Source organism: Trichosurus vulpecula, chromosome 3, assembly GCF_011100635.1.
Source record: "Trichosurus vulpecula isolate mTriVul1 chromosome 3, mTriVul1.pri, whole genome shotgun sequence".
Classification (NCBI taxonomy): domain Eukaryota; kingdom Metazoa; phylum Chordata; class Mammalia; order Diprotodontia; family Phalangeridae; genus Trichosurus; species Trichosurus vulpecula.
The window spans coordinates 208,078,859-208,100,049 of record NC_050575.1 but is presented as its reverse complement, the minus strand read 5'-3'; the positions used below and the strand labels follow the sequence as shown (position 1 = coordinate 208,100,049).

The 21,191-nt window shown below is 40.0% G+C and overlaps 1 protein-coding gene across 1 annotated transcript in view; it reads left to right on the top strand.

The window, feature by feature from the left end:
• The window catches only part of DNAJC27 (DnaJ heat shock protein family (Hsp40) member C27), a 70,053-nt gene extending 49,827 nt beyond the window's left edge, over positions 1-20,226 (top strand). Inside the window, exons 6-7 of the mRNA XM_036751258.1 lie at positions 10,613-10,773; positions 16,538-20,226. Of these exons, the coding sequence (XP_036607153.1) occupies positions 10,613-10,773; positions 16,538-16,670 (294 nt within the window). The 3' untranslated portion in view covers positions 16,671-20,226. The remainder of the gene's footprint in view (positions 1-10,612; positions 10,774-16,537) is intronic.
• Positions 20,227-21,191: the final 965 nt, after the last annotated feature.

Sequence of the window (21,191 nt, the reverse complement as noted above, 5' to 3'; positions counted from 1 at the left end):
TAGATAACTTTAATTTCTTCCTCTGAAAGCTGCCTGTTCATATCCTTTGACCGTTTCTCAATTGGGGAATGGCTTGTATTCCTGTATATTTGGCTCAGTTCCCTGTATATTTTAGAAATGAGGCCTTTATCAGAGATACTAGTTGCAAAGATTTTCTCCCAATTTTCCGCTTCCCTCCTAATTCTTGTTGCATTGTCTTTTTTTTTGTACAAAAACATTTCAATTTGACATAATCAGAATTATCCATTTTGCATTTTGTAATGCTCTCTATCTCTTGTTGGCACTAATACCCAAACCAGCTAGAGTCTAAACAGAGAAAGAAAATTATAGACCAATTTCCCTAATGAATATTGATGCAAAAATTTTAAATAAAATACTAGCACAAAGATTGCAGCAACTTATCACCAGAATAATACACTATGACCAGGTAGGATTTATTCCAGGAATGCAAGGCTGGTTCAATATTAGGAAAATGATTAGTATAATTGACCATATTAACAACAAAACTAGCAGAAACCATATGATCATCTCAATAGATGCAGAAAAAGCCTTTGACAAAATACAATGCCCATTGCTATTAAAAACACTAGAAAGCATAGGAATAAAAGGAGTCTTCCTTAAAATTATAAATAGCATCTACCTAAAACCATCGACAAGCATTATTTGTAATGGGGATAAGCTAGATGCATTCCCAATAAGATCAGGGGTGAAACAAGGATGTCCATTATCACCCCTATTATTCAATTTGGTACTAGAAACATTAGCTGTAGCAATAGAAGAAAAAGAAATTGAAGGAATTAGAATAGGAAAAGAAGAAACTAAATTATCACTTTTTGCAGATGATATGATGATTTATCTAGAGAATCCTAGAGAATCAAGTAAAAAACTACTTGAAATAATAAACAACTTTAGCAAAGTTGCAGGATATAAAATAAACCCACATAAATCCTCAGCATTCCTATACATTACTGACAAAGCCCAACAGCAAGAGATAGAAAGAGAAATTCCATTCAAAGTTACTGAAGGCACTATAAAATATTTGGGAGTCTATTTGCCAAGACAAACCCAGGGCCTATATGAACATAACTATGAAACACTTTGCATGCGAATAAAATCAGATCTAAATAAATGGAAAAATATCAGTTGCTCGTGGTTAGGCCGAGCTAATATAATAAAAATGACAATTTTACCTAAATTAATCTATCTATTCAGTGCCATACCAATCGAACTACCAAAAAATTATTTTACTGAGCTGGACAAAATAATAACAAAATTCATCTGGAAAAACAAGAGGTCTAGAATATCTAGGGTATTAATGAAAAGACATGCTAGAGAAGGTGGCTTAGCCATACCAGATATTAAACTGTACTACAGAGCAGCAGTCATCAAAACTGCCTGGTACTGGTTAAGAAACAGGGGTGTGGATCAGTGGAATAGGATAGGTACACAAGTAGGAGAAATCAACAAGTTTAGCAATCTACTCTTTGATAAACCCAAAGAGGCCAGCTTCTGGGCTAATAATTCACTATTTCACAAAAACTGTTGGGAAAATTGGAAAATGATAGGGCAAAAACTGGGCATAGATCAATGTCTTACACCATATACCAAAATAAAGTCAAAATGGGTTCATGTTTTAGGAGTAAAAGCTGATACTATAAGTAATTTGGGAAAGCAAGGAATAGCTTACTTATCAGATTTATGGAAAAGTATTTTAGTTTTTTTAAATTGTTAGCATCTTTATTTGTGAGGGGGACTCTTTAAAAATAGGGCTGTTTCCAAAACTTCTCATGGGATGTTTTTTATTTTTGTTTTTGGGTGGAGGGAAGTGATAGCCTGTCAGTTGGAGAATGGCTAAACAAATTACCACATATGAATGTAATAGAGTATTATTGTGCCATAAAAAAAAATGAAGAAATGGCCTTCCCCCTGATACATACAGAGCAAAGTGAGTAGAAAATTTTTACAGTGGCTAAAGAAGGACAACCTCAAAAGACTTAAAAACTCTGATCAGTGCAATAGTCAGCCACAACTCCAAAGGACTGATGATGAAGCATGTTTTCTGCCTCCTAACAGAGAAGTGATAGAAATCAGACACAGAATCAGATAAGCATTTTCGAATATAGCTAACATGTAGATTCGTTTTGCTTGCCAGTCCTTATTTGTCACAAGAGGAGGATTAGTTTTGTTGGTTTTTTTTTAATGGGAGAGGGAATTTGGGGAGTGAATGAGAAATAATGATGCAAAGAAAAAGAAAGGAGTCGTTGAATTTTTTTAAAACTTGGAAGAAAATAGATGGAAATTTAGAGGAAGTCATAAGCATTATAGTTTTCTCAAACATATTGAATTTGTCTTATGCTTTTAAAAAAGGACAAGTTGTTTGTGATGGAAATGCTCCATTCCTTATATAAGCCTCTTTTTCTGTTCTTTTTATATGAAAATATTTATGTTAATTGATGTATGTCAAGTGTAGAATTTTTTTAAAAAGTGTATTTTAAAAAAGAAGAAATAAACCATGTAAACCATTAACTTTTCTGTATATTATCAACAAAACCCAGCAGGACGAGACAAATTCTATTTAGAATTGCTGCAAAACACATAAAATATATGAGTTCACCTACTAAGATACATACAGGAATTATATGAATACAGATATCCAACACTGTTTAAGGAAATGCAGACCTAAATAGTTTTGAGGAGGTTGATTGTTCATGGTCAGGCTGTGACCATATAATACAAATGACATTGCTATCTAAATTAATTTGCTTAATCAGTTTTTGGTCAAACTACAAAAGTCTTACTTTACAGAACTAAAAAAAAAAGTAAAATTAAAAAAGTATCAAGAATCCTAAAGAAAATAATGAAAGAAAGTAGGAAGGAAGAAAGCTTCATAGTACCACATCTCAACCCCTATTGGCTCCACTTCCAACCAACCTCCCCAGCTCCTACCCAGGAGAGTAACTCTTATGGAGAAAGGGCCCTGCCATCTCTGCCACCATGCACACTTGCCATGAACAAACAAGTAAACCTAAAAGCCCAGAGAACACTAGCACCCTTCAGACCAAAGGCTATATTCCAGCATGGCTGCTATAGCAATCATCCAAGGGAGTAATCCCAATGGGATAAGGACCTGCCTCAACAACAACAACTGCCAACCAACTGTCGTGGAAGGACAGGTAAGCTCAGGAGCCTTGGGAACAGCAGCCCTTTCCGTAACACCAGCTCTGCTTCCGGCCTTGTCAACAAAGCTGTCACCTAGGAAAACAGCTTCTGTGAAGAAGGGGCCCACCACATCCTATACCAGATGCCAGCCAATTACCAGTGGCAAGTAAGCAAGCCTAAGAGCCCCAAGAACACCAGTGCACCCCAAACTACCAGCTCTGCTTCCAGTCTGGCTACCACACTTACAATTTGGGGCAGCAGCCACTGTGGAGGAAAGGGCCTACTATCCCTGCTACCACCTATACTGGCTGCCAACCAACAGTCAGTGATAGGCAGGTTGGCCCAAGATCCCTGAGCAACAACACCCTCCAGACCACCAGCTCTTTTTCTAGCCTGACTACCACAGCAGTCAACTAGGGGAGCAACTCCTGTGAAGAAGGAGCCTCTCACCAACTCTGCCAGCTAACCTCTAGTGACAGGCAGGTAAGCCCAAAAGGAACAGCCAATTTCCCTTCTCCTCCTGTTCTAATGACCTAGCTTCTGGCCCCTTAAGGATTTGTTCTGTGAAATTTGGATTAAGTCGGAATTGTGGGGGGCAGAGCCAAGATGGTGGCTGGAAAGCAGGGACTTGCGTGAGCTTCCTGCCAGGTCCCTCCAAAAACCTATAAAAAATGGCTCTAAACAAATTCTAGAACTGCAGAACCCACAGAGTAGCAGAGGGAAGCAGGGATCCAGCCCAGGACAGCCTGGGTGGTCACTGGATGAGGTCTATCGTGCATGGAGCAGCAGGGAGTGGAGCTCAGCGTGGGCAGCGGCAGGATCAACCAGACCAGGAGCTGGCAGAATAGGCCCTAGCGCCCTGAATCAGTGAGCTGTGGCAGTTACCAGACTTCTCAACCCACAAACACCAAAGACAACGGAGAAGGTTAGTGGGAAAAGCTTCGGGGAACAGAGTGAAAAGAGTTCTCGGTTTAGCCACCGCCCAGAGTACAGCAGAGGTGGTGCAGCTACAGAACTACAACTGTAGTTGCTTCTGGCTCCAGGCCCACCTGGTGGGAGGAATTAAGTGGCAGATCAGAGCAGGAGTGTAGAGCCTGCTTAAGATTTGCATCAGGTCCGGGTTGGCGGTTCTTGGGGAAGGAGGAGTGCTGGTGTGGCAGAGCTGGCTGTATAGAAATAGCTCTGAAATCAATGGCACATTCCCTCAAGCTTGGAACAAAGTATTCTTTACTCTACAAGCAGTCATACCCTGCTGAAAAACTCAAGGGTCAAGTAAGTTGGCTGGGAACATGGCCAGGCAGCGAAAATGCACTCAGATTCAGTCTCAGACTTTGGAATCTTTCTTTGGTGACAAAGAAGACCAAAACATACAGCCAGAAGAAGTCAACAAAGTCAAAGAGCCTACAACAAAAGCCTCCAAGAAAAACATGAACTGGTCTCAGGCCATGGAAGAGCTCAAGTTAGAGAAGTAGAGGAAAAATTGGGAAGAGAAATGAGAAGGATTTGAGAAAACCATGAAAAACAAGTCAATGACTTGCTAAAGGAGACCAAAAAAAATACTGAAAAAAATATTAAAGAAAATTAACACCTTAAAAAATAGGCTAACTCAAATGTCAAAAGAGCTCCAAAAAGCCAATGAGGAGAAGAATGCCTTGAAAGGCAGAATTAGCCAAATGGAAAAGGAGGTCCAAAAGACCACTGACGAAAATACTACCTTAAAAATTAGATTGGAGCAAGTGGAAGCTAGTGACCTTATGAGAAATCAAGATATTATAAAACAGAACCAAAGGAATGAATAAGTGGAAGACAATGTGAAATATCTCATTGGAAAAACCACTGACCTGGAAAATAGATCCAGGAGAGATAATTTAGAAATTGAAGGAATCCACAGATCGCCTCTTGTAAAAGATCCCCAAAAGAAAACTCCTAGGAATATTGTGGCCAAATTCCAGAGCTCCCAGGTCAAGGAGAAAATACTGCAAGCAGCCAGAAAGAAACAATTTGAGTATTGTGGAAAAACAATCAGGATAACACAGGATCTAGCAGCTTCCACTTTAAGGCACCGAAGGGCTTGGAATACGATATTCCAGAGGTCAATGGAGCTAGCATTAAAACCAAGAATCACCTACCCAGCAAAACTGAGTATCATGTTTCAAGGCAAAATATGGATTTTCAACAAAATAGAGGACTTTCAAACTTTCTCAGTGAAAAGACCAGAGCTGAAAAGAAAATATTTCTTTCAAACACAAGAATCAAGAGAAGCATGAAAAGGTAAACAAGAAAGAGAAATCATAAGGGATTTGCTAAAGTTGAACTGTTTTGTTTACATTCCTACTTGGAAAGATGATGTATATGATTCATGAGACCTCAGTATCATAGTAGCTGAAAGGAATATGCTTATATATATATATGTGTGTGTGTGTGTGTGTGTATGTATATATATACACATATCTGTGTGTCTATGTATGTATATATGTGGGTGTATGTATATATATATGTATGTATATATATTATATATATAGACAGAGGGCACAGGGTGAGTTGAATATGAAGGGATGATATCTAAAAAAAATAAAATCAAATTAAGGGATAAGAGAGGAATATATTGAGAGGGAGAAAGGGAGAGATAGAATGGGGTAAATTATCTCGCATAAAAGTGGCAAGGAAAAGCGGTTGTGTAGGAAGGGAAGAGGGGGCAGGTGAGCGGGAATGAGTGAATCTTGCTCTCATCGGATTTGACCTGAGAAGGGAATAACATACACACTCAATTGGGTATCTTACCCCACAGGAAAGAAGGAGGAAGAAGATAAAAAAGGGAAGACGAAAGAAGGGAGGGCAGACAGGGGGAGGAGGCAATCGAAAACAAATACTTTCGAAAAGGGACAAGGTCAAGGGAGAAAATTCAATAAAGGGGGATAGTTTAGGAAGGAGCAAAACATAGTTAATCTTTCACAACATGAGTATTGTGGAAGGGTTTTACATAATGATAAGCATGTGGCCTATGTTCAATTGCTTGCCTTCTTAGGGAGGGTGGGAGGGGAGGGAAGAGGGGAAAGAATTTGGAACTCAAAGTTTTAAAAAAAGATATTCAAAAACAAAAAAAAAGTTTTGGCATGCAACTAGGAAGTAAGATACACAGGCAGTGGGGTGTAGAAATTTATCTTGCCCTACAAGAGAAGAAGGGAAAGGGGGATGGGAGGGGAGTGGGGTGACAGAAGGGAGGACTGACTGGGGAATGGGACAACCAGAATATACGCCATCTTGGAGTGGGTGGGAGGGTAGAAATGGGGAGAAAACTTGTAATTCAAACTCTTGTGAAAATCAATGCTGAAAACTAAATATATTAAATAAATTTTAAAAAAAGAAATTTGGATTAAGTCAAAGGGCCACACTTGAGAACCTAGAGGACCACATGTGGCCTTGAATGTTCCCTACCCCTGTGGCCTATCCCAGTAGCCATCCTTTGGGGAAGTATAACTCTTAGGAGGAAGCAGCCTGGCAACTAACTCCCTCTGTAGCTGTGCTTCCTCAGCAGCCACAGATACTGAAGTTCTAGATAAGAAAGTTCGCAGCGCCAAAGTCCTTGGTCCTATGAAATGGTTCAGTGGCAGACACTGAAATGTTTGATTGATGAAGATGACAGAAAAATAATGTTACTGTACCCTAAGGACCTCTGGGTCTTTCATCTGACATGCACCTGTAAACTCCTGCATTGTTGTCTCTCTCCTTCAGAGTGTGAACTCATTGGGGGTGAATTTAGGGGGGCTAGGTTACTGTTTGTATCCTCAGTGCCTAGCACGGCACTTTGTACATAGTAAATACTTAAATTCTTTTCATTGATTCATTCTACTACAGAGCAATAATCATCCAAATAATTTGGTATTTGTCAAAAAATGGAAAAGTTGAGCAGGGCAACAGATTAAGTATACAAGATCCTGGAACAAACATGGTAGTATGGTATTTGATAAAGACAAAGACCCCATCTGCTGAAATAAAGCTATACTATTTAAGAAAAAGCTACTAGGAATACTTCTAAGCAGTCTGGCAGAAATTAGATTTAGACAAACTTCTTATGCCACAATAAGCTGCAAATAGATACACCACTCATATTATAAAAGGTCCGCAAATTAGAGGATCAAGAAAGGAAATTTCACAACTGTGGATAGGAAGAGGGTACTCGACCAAACAAGAGTAGAAGAGGATCACAGGAGATAAAATGGACAATTTTGATTATGTAATATTGAAAAGTTTTTACATAAACAAAATCAATACACTTACAATTAGAAAGGATACAGATTGAACCTATGATTTCATTAACGTAGGATGCTCACTCTATGAGAGTTGCCTAGAATGAGAATGAATGAGTTGCCCAGGATCATGCACCCAGCATGTGTCAGAGGTGGGACTTGAACCTAGGTCTTCTCACTCTGAGACTCTACCCAGTAAAGAAGAAGGAGAGAGAAGGAGAAAGAAGAGTGGGATGTTGGAGGAGGAGGAGGAAAATATTTGCAGAAAGTTTTTCCGATGAATTTTGATATCCAAGATACAGATGGAACTAACTCATATATGTAAAAACAAGATCCATTCTCCAAAAGATAAATGGTTAAAGTATACATTATGCAGACTCAAGGGAAGAAATCCAAGCTACCAACAGCCATATGAAAAATTGTTCTAAGTCTGTAATAAGAGAAATGCAAATTAAAACAACTCTAAGCTTCCTCTTCACACTGTCACATTGGCAAAGGTGGCAAAAAAGGGAAAAAAAAAACATTTCTTAGAATGTGGGAGGACAGACACTCAACAAGTATTAAGCACCTACTATGTGCTAGGCCCTGTGCTAGATGGTGGGCATTCAAATTGGGTGAATGAAACAATACCTTCTCTCAAGGAACTTACTTTCTACTGGGGAAGACAACAAGGACATATATAAGTGTATACAGAATAAATAGTCAAGGAACTTTAGTTTGCAAAGATACACACACACACACACACACACTCCTGTGAAATCTTTGCTGTTATTTCCATTTTACATTTAAAGAAACCAAAGCTGAGAGAGATTAAATGGCTTGCCCAGGGTCATACAGCTAGCAGATGTCAGAGACTAGATTTGAACTCAGGTCTTCTTGACCCCCAGCACTCTATCTACTGTGCCATCTAGTCATCTAAATACAAATAAATACTAAGAAGTCTTCAGTACCATTTGAGAGGAAGGATGCTACCTTTTGAGGTGATCATGAAAGGCTTCAAGTAGAAGGTGCTTCGGCTGCATCTTGAAGGAAGGGAAAGCTGCTGTGAGGCAGAGGTGAGGAGGGAATACTTTCCAGGCCTAATGGACAGGCTGTGCAAAGGTGTGGACATGAGATGGAGGTTCATGTGTGAGGAACAAAGAAAAAGCCAGTTTGGCTGTGTTGTAGAATCTGGGGACGAGAGTAATATCTACAGTGAGGCTAGAAAGATAGGTTGGGCTCAGGCTGTGAAAATCTTTAAAAGCTAAACAGAGAAGTTTATATTTGATCCTAGAGGCATTAGAGAGACACTGGAGTTTATTGAGTAGTGAAGTGATATGGTCAGACCTATGCTTAAGGGAATTCAAAACTTGGAGACAGAGTGGAGAATGAACTGGAGTGCAGAGACCTGAGGCAGGGAAACCAATTGCAATATTCTAGGTAAGCAACAGCATCTGCAGCAGCACCTCTGGTACACTAATGTGCTGTTAGTGGAAACGTGAATTATACCAGCCACATTCTAAATATCAGTTTGAAACTATACCAAAAAAGTCACGAGATTATACATACCTTTGCCCTTTATCACTATTAGACCTATATCCCAACGATCAAAGAAAGATTTCTGTATTCAAAAATATTAAGAGTAGCATTTTTGTTGTAGCAAAAAACTGGAAAATGAGATTCCTGTCAGTTGGGGAGTGAGTGAACAAATTATGGTATAAGAATGTATTATTAGAATACAGAAATGCTGAAAGGAATGGTTTTAGAGACTTCTGGGAAGATTTGTGTGAACCAATGCAGAGTGAAGTAAGCAGGACCAGGAGAACAATGTGTACAATGAGCACAGCTTTATAGTAGAAAACAAGTGTGAAAGACACAGTCAGAGCAGTGACTGACTGCAGAAGACCACCGAGAGGCCTGCTGCCCACCTCCTAACAGAGGAAGGGTGGAATAGAGGTACAGCGTAAGGCACCCACTTGTAGACACAGACAAGGTTTGCATTTATTTTGCTTGACTGTTCTTATTTGCCACAAGACAGCTTTTTTGGGGGGGGGAGAAGAAGAGGAGTACTAGTGATAGTGATACTGGGGGAATAAAAAGTTGTTAATAAAACATACGTTTGTTTTTTAAATGAACAGGAGAGAACAGAAGGAAGGTCAGAGACAGAAAAGCAAGACAGCTTTGGGACAAAGTACTCCAAAGTCACCAGCTGTGCATTGATAGAACTAGGCAGCTTCCAATACATTCTTTTGCTGATCTTCACTGTATACAGAAATATTCGTGTTTATATGTTGTTTGCAAACTTTAGCATAACAAAAATTAACATGTAAAAAGAAAACATTTATTTAGCACTTATTGTGTTTCAAGCCCTGCAAGTGCTGGGAATAGAAGTAAAGAAGTGAGAAAAGCTCTAGCTTGCATTCTCATTAGGGGAAACACATACAAAAAGGCGTAGGTGCAGGGCAGATGGAAAGTCCTGGTGGTCTTTAGAGACCATTGGCAGATCAAATGGCAACGACAGAGCAGATGATAAGGCTTGATGGACATTACTGTATAGTACAAGGCAGATGGCAAGACCCAGTGAATCTCCATATTGCCAAAAGGATTGTAGTTGGTGACTCCTTGCTCATCCAAGCATTCTGAGCAGCCATGTTGGGGGTGTCAGGGAAGGTCTAGGGAAGCCAGGCTGCTGCATCCCAGGCCATTGCCAGTTGTCCTGACATTTGTTTTGATGCTGGACTTCAATGACTCTAGAGGAAAGAGTGAGGCTTACAACTTGCACAGGTCTGCCTCAAATCCAATTCCTGCTCAAGTCGAGACATCACCCCGTGATGTCACGGATCCTCTTCAGGCATGAAGGAACAACAGCAACAAAAGAGCCAGCCCACAGCCATTTAGAAGTGAAAGCAAGTCTAAGGGTCAGAATGAAGCAGAGGCCCTGGTCTCCTCCTCCCAAGGATAACTGGGGAGGAGGAAAGGGAACAGTGACATTGGCAGAAAAGTTGGGGAGAAGGGTTCCCTACAGCACCTTTTTCTGCTGGTGGGCTGGGCTGGAGAGGCAAGCCCCCACTGTCTGTGCTTCTGAATTAGATACTTATTTAATACCTGTTAGCACCTTCATTCATAACTTATAAAGATGATTAGCAATTTTAACAAGACTCATTAGCATGATAAATTAGTGCCAAATCCAGTTTTCCGAAGATAATTCTATAATGCTTTGTTTACAGATGTTTTATTCGGCCATAGTTGATTTTTGTGAAAATGGTGGGAAACGTCCTGTAACAAACGTCAGCATAAGTTTCACCAAAGAGCAAGCTGATAACATTCGCAGGATTCGAAACAGCAAAGATAGCTGGGATATGTTGGGAGTCAAACCTGGAGCCACAAGGTAAATGGTTATTCAAGGACCCCTGGTGTTGGGTGCCGTCCTGGGGCTCTTAACCTGTTCGATATTGGATGGGTTTTGATGGACCAGTGATTTCACTGGTGTAGAAAACTCAACCAGTACAGACTAAGATTTTTCAACTTAGAATCTTAAAGAGTTACCTGAGGTTCTGTCAGGTATTTGCCCCCCCTGGTTTACACAAACCATCAGAGGTGAAATTTGAACCCAAGTCTTTCTTCCTCTGAAGTTTGCTGTCTGTTCATTCTGCCACATTGTCTGTCAGTATTACTTATAGGCCAAATTTGTAAGAGAATTCTAATTAAACATTAAGCACAGAATCTAAGTTAGAAACCATATGAGAGGCCATCTAGTCCAACCCACATCTAACCATCATTCCCCCACAAGTCATTGTCCAGCCTCTGGTCCAGATTTCTAGTAAGAAGGAACCCATTCTCTCCAAGGAAGCTGTTTCTAGCTCTAATAGTGAGGAAGTTTTTCTTTCCTGTTGTTCAGTTGTTTTAGCCATGTCTGACTCGTGACCCCATTGGGGGTTTTCTTGGCAGTGATATTAAAGTGCTTTGCCATTTCCGTCTCCAGCTCATTTTCCAGATGAGGAAACTAAGGCAAAGTTAAATGACTTGCACAGGGGCATACAGCTAGAAAGTGTCTGAAGTCACATTTGAACTCAGGCCCAGCACTCTATCCACTGAGCCACCTAGCTGCTTTGAAGTTTTTCTTTACATCAAGACTAGCTACATCTTCCTCCCTTAGAGCCTTTGTTTCTAGTTCCAGGGCCAAGTAGAAAAAAATCAATCACTCTTCTACATGGTGGTCTTTCAGATACTAGAATAGAAATATTCTCCATCTCCTTAGTTCTATCAGTTCATCCCTTTATGGCATGTCTGTGTTCATTGCCTTCACTTTTTCTCTTCTCATTCTCTTGTCATCTAATTTATGACCTCATTACTCAGCAGAAACTTCTCTCTCCAAAGTTACTATTACTCTTAATTACCCAAACCTATTGGCTTCTTCTCAGTTTGTATCTTCATGGTCTCTGTGCATCATTTGTCACTGTTCCATCTCTCTTCCTGGGTGCTCTCTGGGTTTTCATGACACTGCCCTTTTAATTCTCCTACCTGCCTTTGAGGGCCTTCATGTCACAAAACCTGCTGTGAAATGTGGAGGTACTGGCCACTTCTCTCTGCTTAGCTGTAACTCTCTATAAATATAGCTAAGTATCCAGACACCAGCCTTCTCACTGCCAGACCTTGTTTAGGACCAGGGACTCAGAGACTAGGCCCATCCAGGAGCCTAGTTAATGTTGCAATTTCAAGGTATCTCTTGGGTGTGCATCATAGCCTGCCACTGGTCAGTGAGATGAGGGAATTGGTATAAAATGTGAATTCATTTAGGTTCCTAAGGACCATATCAGTAGTTATTAACTGATCTAGATGTCTAACCTGGTCTATCTGTAGGCCTGTTATCTTCTTTGTTGGTGTTTGCAGAAGGAACAGATGGACATCATTTCTCTTCCCCATTTCCCTATCCCTATCATCATAGGGCCCTAGAGAGTGGAAGCCCTAGTCACATAATCATAGGTTTGTCCAGTACTTCACCCAGTTTATGCAGAGAAAACTCTGCATAATGAAAAACTTCCTTCTTTCAGCAAGCTCTCCTGTGCAGTTCATTCTGTCTAGATCTTTGTTGCAGTCAGCCAGCTAACATTTATTAAGTGCCTTCTGTGTGCCAAGCACTGTGCTATGTTCTGCTAAGCCACAGAAACAACATGTACCCTGGGATCAGAGGGCCTGGGTTCTGTCCTGCCTACCTGTGTGACCTTGGGCATGTTACTTGATCTTGCCAGGCCTCTTTTTCCACAGATGTAAAGTGAGGAGATTGTACTAGGTGGCCTTTTAGGTCGTTTCTGGTTCTAAATTTGTGGTCCTGTCCTATTTGTGATACCAATCTCCAGGCCATTCTTCATCCTTGTTTTGGTTCCTTGGTAACAGTCTTCTCCTATGCCCCAGCCTTTTTGTCAAGTGTGGAAACTTCAGTATACCTATGTGGTGACATTTTCTCAAACACTTTGTCTTCCCAGTTCATCAGCCTCCTCAACTTCCATGTCATATGTTCCCTTTACCTCGGCCTTCCACAGAGACAGTCATACCATAAACTTCTCTTTCCCCCAGAACTGTGATATTTCCACAATTTTGAGCTCTGAAATATTTATCTCTAGTTACTAGCCTCTTACCCTTTCATCTCTGCTTCTGCCTTACTCTGCCTAAACCTATTCATTGTAACCATAACCTCCTGCTCTTCTACTTTGCCCTGGTCTGTCTCCCTCTCTATCAATCCTTCTCCAGCTTCACTTTCCTCCTTTTAAATACTTGACCATATAGTTGACCAGCACAGTTACTCAGGCGCTTCTACCCTTAAATCCCTCACCCCCTTGTCCTCATGCCCCTTATGTCTTACTAACTGAACCCTGGGTTATCTTCACTACCTGCCTTCTCATCTTTGACTTGTGTGCTGTTCATTATCATTGGAGGATATCACAAACCACTACAGAGTTACATGATCTAGTCTCAACTGCTGCACAGCAATCCCTTTTTCTACCCAGTTTCTGTAACTCTCCCTGAAGTAGTAGCTATTTTAATTCTTTTCCTCAGTCTCATGCTCTCTATTTTACCCGTATTCCTGTATTCTTAACAGGACTTTACCACCTGCTTATTGAGAAAATTGAGCTCCCTTTTCTTCTCAACACTGTATATCCACACCTCTCTATGTAGTACACCCTTTGCTTTTGCCATAGTCTCTGAGAAGGAGGTGACACTTCTCCTTGCCAAGACCAACCCTTCTGCTTTGTGCCTTTGATCCCATCCTGTCATATTTCTGAGAGCTTGACCATTGGGTGATTTCTTTCTCATCTTCAGTGTCTCTTTATCTCTTGGTTCCTTCCCTGTGACCTACAAATATGCCAACCTCACCCCTATTCTTAAAAAACTTTCACTTTATCCTCCTGTCCCTTTAAGCTATCATCCTGCATCTCTTCTCCCTTTCACAGCCAAACTCACAGACAAAGGCATTTATCCTCATTGCCTCCAGTTTTTCTCCTCTTATTCCTCAATTCCTTGCCAACTAGCTTCCATTCCTGCCATTCAACTGGAACTATCTCTACACTCACCAACACTAACAGTTTATTAGCAGTCAAGAATGGGGGTTGAGTTTACTGCAACTTTTGACACTGTTAACCACTCCCTACTCCTGGACATTTTCTCCTCCCATCACTTCCATAACACTTCTCTCTTCTGGTTCTCTTATTCATCTGACTTCTTCTCAGTCTCCTAGCCATCTGACCCCTAGTACTACTGGAAATAATGTTGATGGGTTATACCTGAAAATGGTTTCTATTTAGATCTAAATATATCTATTTAGTCTCCTGGGTCACAGGTTCAAACTGTAGTGGATGTCTACTGATCATTTTAAAACAGTGGGCTAATACAGATATCTGGACCAAGAACAAATCCATAAAGTTGGCAGAAGCTTCCAGACTCCACCAAAGCTCAGACTTACTGTACCTGTGGGACTGTCAGTTCAAACTCAACAGTCAGAAATAGGTAGATTATGAAACATGATGATATCAGTCTCTAGGGCCATAGAAAGAGTCATATCCGTAGTGGCAGGTTAGTTAGGTTACTCCATGTTTCACTCCCTACCAGGATGGATTTCTATGCAGCAAGGCTAGGCTGGACATGACACCTTTAAGTATACCCTTTACCCCCATCATGTGACTAGCTTTGCCGTGACAATGTGGAGCCTGATGTCAAATATTATCAAATAAATGTAGGCACATTGATTGGTACTCACATCTGCCTGGACTAATTCGTTGCATGTGGGCATAGCCAAGCATTTCAAGAACTAATGCACCCAGATCATGTCTTCCATCTCTAGTTCCAGCTTAGGGAACGGAAGGAGCCGGCATATTCTTTCATGGTCCCTTGTCCTTTCTGGAGCTGGCACATAATAATAATAAATGGTTATAACAACTGGCATTTATATGGTACTTTAAGGTTTACAAAACGTTTTATGCACATTAACTTTTTAGCATATCATCTGGCCAGCAATTTTCATCCTTAGAGGAATGTCAAAAGTCCCTTCCAGCTCCCGAAAGAAACCCTTCTTCACACACACTGTTCAGTAAGGAGCTATTTTCAGTAAGGTAGGAGGTGACTCAGTGGACAGTCTGCCTCACTGTGCAAGACACGACCAAGGCCTCCTGGTCGGAGGCTGTGGAGGGTCCCTGGTGGGAGAGGTCCTTGAACAACTCGAACTGAACCCAGGACCCAGGTAGGTCCTCTGCCAACTAAGAGCAGACTCCGGGGGTGCCAGTGCTCTCTGGGGCTAGGCCCCTGGCTCCACTAGGAGCCCACATTTGTATGGTGCCTTAACGTTTACCAAGCACTTTCCTCATAATCATCCTGTGGGGTAAATGTGCAAGATTATTATCCCCATTTTACAGAGGAGGAAACTGAGGCTCAAAGAGATTCAGTAACTTGCTTATGGACAACTAATAAATGGTAAAGGTGGGATCTGAACCCAAGTCTTTCCTGAATCTAGGTATGATTCTCTGCTATACTGCACTGTGAAAATCTGCTAACAATTAGGCAGACACCAACAGGGTTATCTCCCAAGGTAGATGAAGGAGTTCTGAGTCGGGGGGAGAGGAGGCGTAAATCAGATGACTAGGCTAAATGAGTATCAATATGTCTTCAGATCACCAAAATCTAAGAGCCTGGGAGAAAGTAGGTCAGTCACCATAATGCAGAGAATGCTGGAAAACTGCATTTGTCTGGCTCAGTCTGTCTTTGCATCCTTGGTGCTTTGATGGCTACTGCTGACATCCTCAGCTCCTCAGGGGCCGAGGTGGTTCAGAACAGGGTCTACTCTGTCTTCGCTTCACAGTCATAGTCATCAGACTCTGGGTTTTGAGCCTTTCCTGCAGCGTGTAGCCTGGCCTTCCACAAATGAAGGCCTCTGTGCAGAGAAGAATGAAATTATCAGGCGTTAGAAGCATACTCAGCTGTGCAAAATCCTTTTGGAAGAGTTTCTCACCGTGCAGCCCTGCATGTTGTACCCTGGGGTGCTGTCTACTTTGCCTACCCCCAGCTGTGTCTCTGGGGAGCAACATTACTTCTCATTGCTTGTCAACATAGATCTGCATGACCTGTCCCACAATCTATTCATTCTAACCTCTGTACATTTGTACTTGCTATTAACCCAAGTGAAATGCAAAATCTCTACCGTTTTGCTAATCCATAAACTTCCCTTACTTCAGAATCCTGCTCCACAAAGCCATCCCTGATTAACTCGGCCCCACTCTGATTATTTAATCATACACCTTTAGAGATACCACCTCTCTCACTTTTTTACACAAGTAAATTAATGTCCAGAAAGATTAAGTATTTCTCCCAGAATTACATAGTGAGTTTGTGGCAAGTCCAGGTCTCAGACACAAGTCTTCTTACTCCTAGTCCTTTCTGCTACCCCATGCTGCCTAACTTTGCATCCCAACCATCACTTTGCATGATTTTATTATGAAATTATTTTCGTGTTACTATGTGTTGCGTATTTGTTTTTTAAAATTTTTTCATCCAGGGTAATGATTTAAATTAAATAATATAACTGAAAGAAATAATGTTGAAAGTCAAAATAAAATGGTTGAAGGCTCACCATGTTAATAACAAATAACTATCTTCTTTTCCCCCAGGGATGAGGTGAATAAAGCTTATCGGAAACTTGCTGTGCTTCTCCACCCGGACAAGTGTATGGCTCCTGGCAGTGAAGATGCCTTCAAGGCAGTTGTGAATGCCCGGACAGCCCTCCTGAAAAACATCAAATAACCTAGGATGCAGCAGGAAACAGACAAGTGCTTGTCTCCACTAGAGAATTCCTTTCCCCAGAGAGAAAAACAATTAAGACCTCACCAAGGCTTGTTGTTCTGTCCATTTGCGTATACACAGTTTCAGATTCCCATCAATATTTTTTTTAGAACTTTTTGAAGGAAAAAATGCACTATTGTTTTCAGGTGTGAGGAGCTATGCTTCATATCACTCATTTTTGTTTGCCCATTTTTAAATAGTCTGATAACTCTCTTCTCTTCATTTATAAACATAGTAGTAGTATCATTTCATAGACACTTCACTCAGGTGAGGCCATCTGGCTTCCCAGGGGTGAGAGTCATTTCTCAATGTGAAAGGGAATAGAACATTCTCTCATGATATGACATCATGAAGGAATTTCTTTGTTTTTACTCTCAAAGTAAAAGGAGAATGTTTAGGAATTCTGAGTGGTATTTTTAGCTGCCATTTTAGAATTAATGAATTCCATCTATCTCTTTGGTTTCAGTGAAATGGGCTGATTTGCTTCTGAATTAAGGCAGCTCTCTCTTTCTCAGGAGACTGTACTCCCTTCAGTGTGTCCAGCCACTCAATAGAGGAACAAATCCTAGCCTTCCAGGACAGGTTGAAGTCTTGGAATGCCAACAGCTGCCTGTTCCACCATAGCCACTGCAGTCATTTCTTGGTCAATGTTAGTTAATACCAATAGAGAGTACCATGGGATTGGTTGTTCAGGGATCAAGCCACAGGCCAGAGATAATGGAAGAGCATGCACACAGGGTTAGGTTCAGTGTCAGTGCTCAAGCATTGGCCATACATCTTTGTAGCAGCAACATCTCTAGACAAGAGAGACAAACCTTGCCCAGGGCATGTCCTCTAACCCTTTGGGGGAAATACCCAACTGAGCCTGAAAGTTTTTCCTCCACAAATTGGTGGAAAGGGGAAAGGGCAGGCAAGCATCCTTAAATTCTTCTCCATCTACCCCTCCTTTTCCCTTCCCATGACAGTTCTCCTTTTCTCCTCAGCTACCACCATCCTCTCTCTCCCTTATGTACTTCTAGTTACTATATTCTCCATCCTCTTGTTTAGGCATGCTATCCAAACCAATTTAACCAGTCTGAAAGGTTTGGTAGGGAATGTTGGGATGGTAATGGAAAAGAGATTCTGTGTCTGGCTAGGAGAGGAGGGAAGTGCTTTCTGATATTTATTCAGAAACAATAAACAAACATTAAGTTTGCCTAGAGAAATACCATCATGTTCACCACCATGGCATCCCCCTCATCTTACAAAGTACTTCTACAAAGTAATAAAGATTTTCACATATAATTTTATGTAATACATTTGATTATGAGTATGCCTCATATTCTTTTGCTGCTAAAAAATGGTTTAACTTGGCCTTTGAGGTCTGTAGACACATTTATTGTACAAAAAGCTTGACTAGTTAGTCCTCTAGACTTGCCAAGAAGAACTTGCTTTACATCCTATGGGGAAAGACAGACCAAGTTGTCAGAGCCTAATGGCATCATCCATCTTAAAGCTGTCATATTTTCATGCTGCTAGAATCAGGCTGCATTTTGTTTTGTTTTTAGTTAACCCAGAGCATCACTCCCAACCTCTGAAGTCATTATCTTAGTGATGCTTTAAAGATTGTTCTCACTTTTTCCCTCCCACAATTATGGGTCTGATATGATTGGATATCATATGCTTTCAGGTAGCTAGGGTTAGATTTTATTACAGGGTCCTCAGTCCCTGTTTTAGAGCCTCATCACTTTTAAAATAACTCATGTGAGGTTTTCCTTTGGCCCCGTAGCTAACCTCAGCTCACTGAGCTACGCGTGTTTGTCGCCAACATAGTATACCTATGTAACAGGCCCTTAGCCAAATTAGAGTCCTTATGGGCCTGGCATGCACTTCATATGTCTTTATAGTATTTAAATAAATATAGTGTTGGAATTTGTAAAAAGAACTAAAATCAGGTGAATAAGGGAGTCTTCTAGTACTATCATTTGCCAATTGGCCATATCTATAGAGCATACTGAATTCTTTGGCACAGTATAAATAGCAAAATTTAGCAACCATTTTTGATACAATAATAGATGGGTCACTTTACCCCAGCTTCAGTGCATGAATGATTAAATATGGTGGGTAGAATTCCAGTGAGCATCTCAGCAATTATCTTTTCAATGCAAATGTGATTCATTGAGATTTAAAGCTCAATCTTGATCCATAGGGCTTTGTTTTCCACAGTTAGCAACTTCAGAAATGTAGCTGCTACATACTGAGATTCTGCGCCCTTTATGTTTTGGAGTTTTTTGTTTTGTTGTTTTATTTTAAGCTCAGGATCCTGGCAGTTACTACTGTGGACCTTGAGCAGGATTTGAAGGAACAACAGAGTATGTTTTGCTATGAAATAATAGTTTGTCAAGTACTGGCTATTAAGCTATTTTTCTATTGGGAAAACCTGCAGACCTCCTTGTATAAATCTGACAACCTCCTGCTGAAAATATGTATACAGTAGTTCAACCTTGTGAGAGTTCTTGAGCCGATTGGGTATTTTTCAGAGGACTTGATGTCTTTCATAGGGGATAAGGATAAAAATAATAGTTTAATGAAGTTCTTATTGGAAAACAAATCATTCCCTCTTAGGTCACAAGGGTATAATATTTTAGCAGTTGTTTACAAAGCTCAAGAGAGATGTTGCATTAATCTAACAACATACCTAAATACCTTAACATTTATAGATCTTTTTTCTTGATATTATGACTGTAATTTAACACTCAATATTTCTCCATTTCAGTACTGTTGTCAACACTGTCAAACAGAGTATATCATATATTGGAACTCTCAGCCAGACAGGATCCAGCAAGATGCCTTTCATTACCAATTTTCTGCAAAGGAAAATATAGGAATTTGAAAGCATAGCTCATACTTCATAGAAGTTTAAAGTTATATTTTGAAACCAATTTAGAGATGCTTACTTTATCTAGGGAAGGAGTTCATGTTTCTGATGTTTCACGAATGAAATTGTCTCCAGCAAACCAAACTTGCAATTTCAAGCCATGCAAATAAAGGCCATATTGATAAAAATTATTTCTTTTGGAAAATGAACATGTTCCAGTAAGTCATAGCATTTTCTGTGATGACTACCCTTCTGGTATTGTTCCCTCTTGAAATGTGAATGTCATGCATAACCTTGTTTCATGTCTTTAGGTTGAGTTTATCTGTTTTGCTTTTTGTTGAAATGAAATACCTAAAAATATTTAATCTAGCAAGTGTTTATGTCTTGAATGGAGATTGTTATTTGCCTTTAAGTTATGTATTTTTATAAAGTAATACCAAACTTCAAACACACTAGTTTTGTCTGTATTCTACATTCGTGCGTGACGTAGTGGCATCTAATAAAATATACAGTGGGCAAAATCATCGACTACAACACTTAATCAGTCACAGTTGTACATCCTTGAACAAAAAATAATGCTTCAATTTTTGCATCTGTAAAATGGAGAGAATAGGTGCTTTGCACCTGTTAGCCACATAATAAACAGTTGTTGAAGTTGGAGTTGGTTCCATCATGTTATTCTAAACTTATTAAAGTGCTTTGAGCTTTTCAAAAGGTGCTGTTTTCTATTTGGTTTTCCTAAATTGGATGATCTGTTGTCCAGGTTATATTGAAGATACAGAGTAAAATAATCCAGCTAACTGGTACCTGGACAAGGGGAAGTCTTCATGTAAAAGGAAAGACACTATGGGGAACCTAGGAGTTAGTAATAAATGCAATGGAGAGACAGCACCCAGAGAACCCAACGATCTAAACCTTCAAATAAAAAAAGAAAAAGAACTTCAAAATTCAGTTTATGGAATGAATTTACCTTAATAATAGCCATCATGGGTCATAAAAAAGTTGTGGAGAAACCCGTGGTCTTCAGACTGGTATGATCTCTGCCAAGCAGAGGGAACTAGACAGGGTTACGTACTTAATCCATGAAATAGGGGATCCAGTTATTTAAGAACAAACAAACTTTAAGGATTATATAATCCCTTACCTATCACTTCTTAAACACATGGGAAGTATTTTGCTTTCCAAGTTTGTATTTTTAGTCCATGGAAATTGGTGTTTTGGTCTGTGATATTTTAAGAATGTATTAATTCTCCAAGTTTATGCTTTATTAGTTTAGGAGACAACTGAGGTTTATAGTTTTATACACTGCTTCTTTATATTAGATTAACAGCTATGTTTTTAATAAAGCTTTATTTTCAAATGATTATTTTTCATTGACTTTGAAGCTTTTTACTTTCTGTGCAAAATTTGGAAGAAAAGAAATACTATTTTATCCCATTAGGTTTGTTTTACATGCCTGAAGTTACCTTAAAGAATGTAAAGTTTGTATATATGAATCCTCTTTCTAAATACTTGGATGGTGAGATTGATGCTTTGTTTATTAGACTGAAGTTTTATGGTTGATAAAATACTGAAGCTTAAAAAAATCATTGAAAAATTTGATGGAACAGCTGTGCACATCTAAG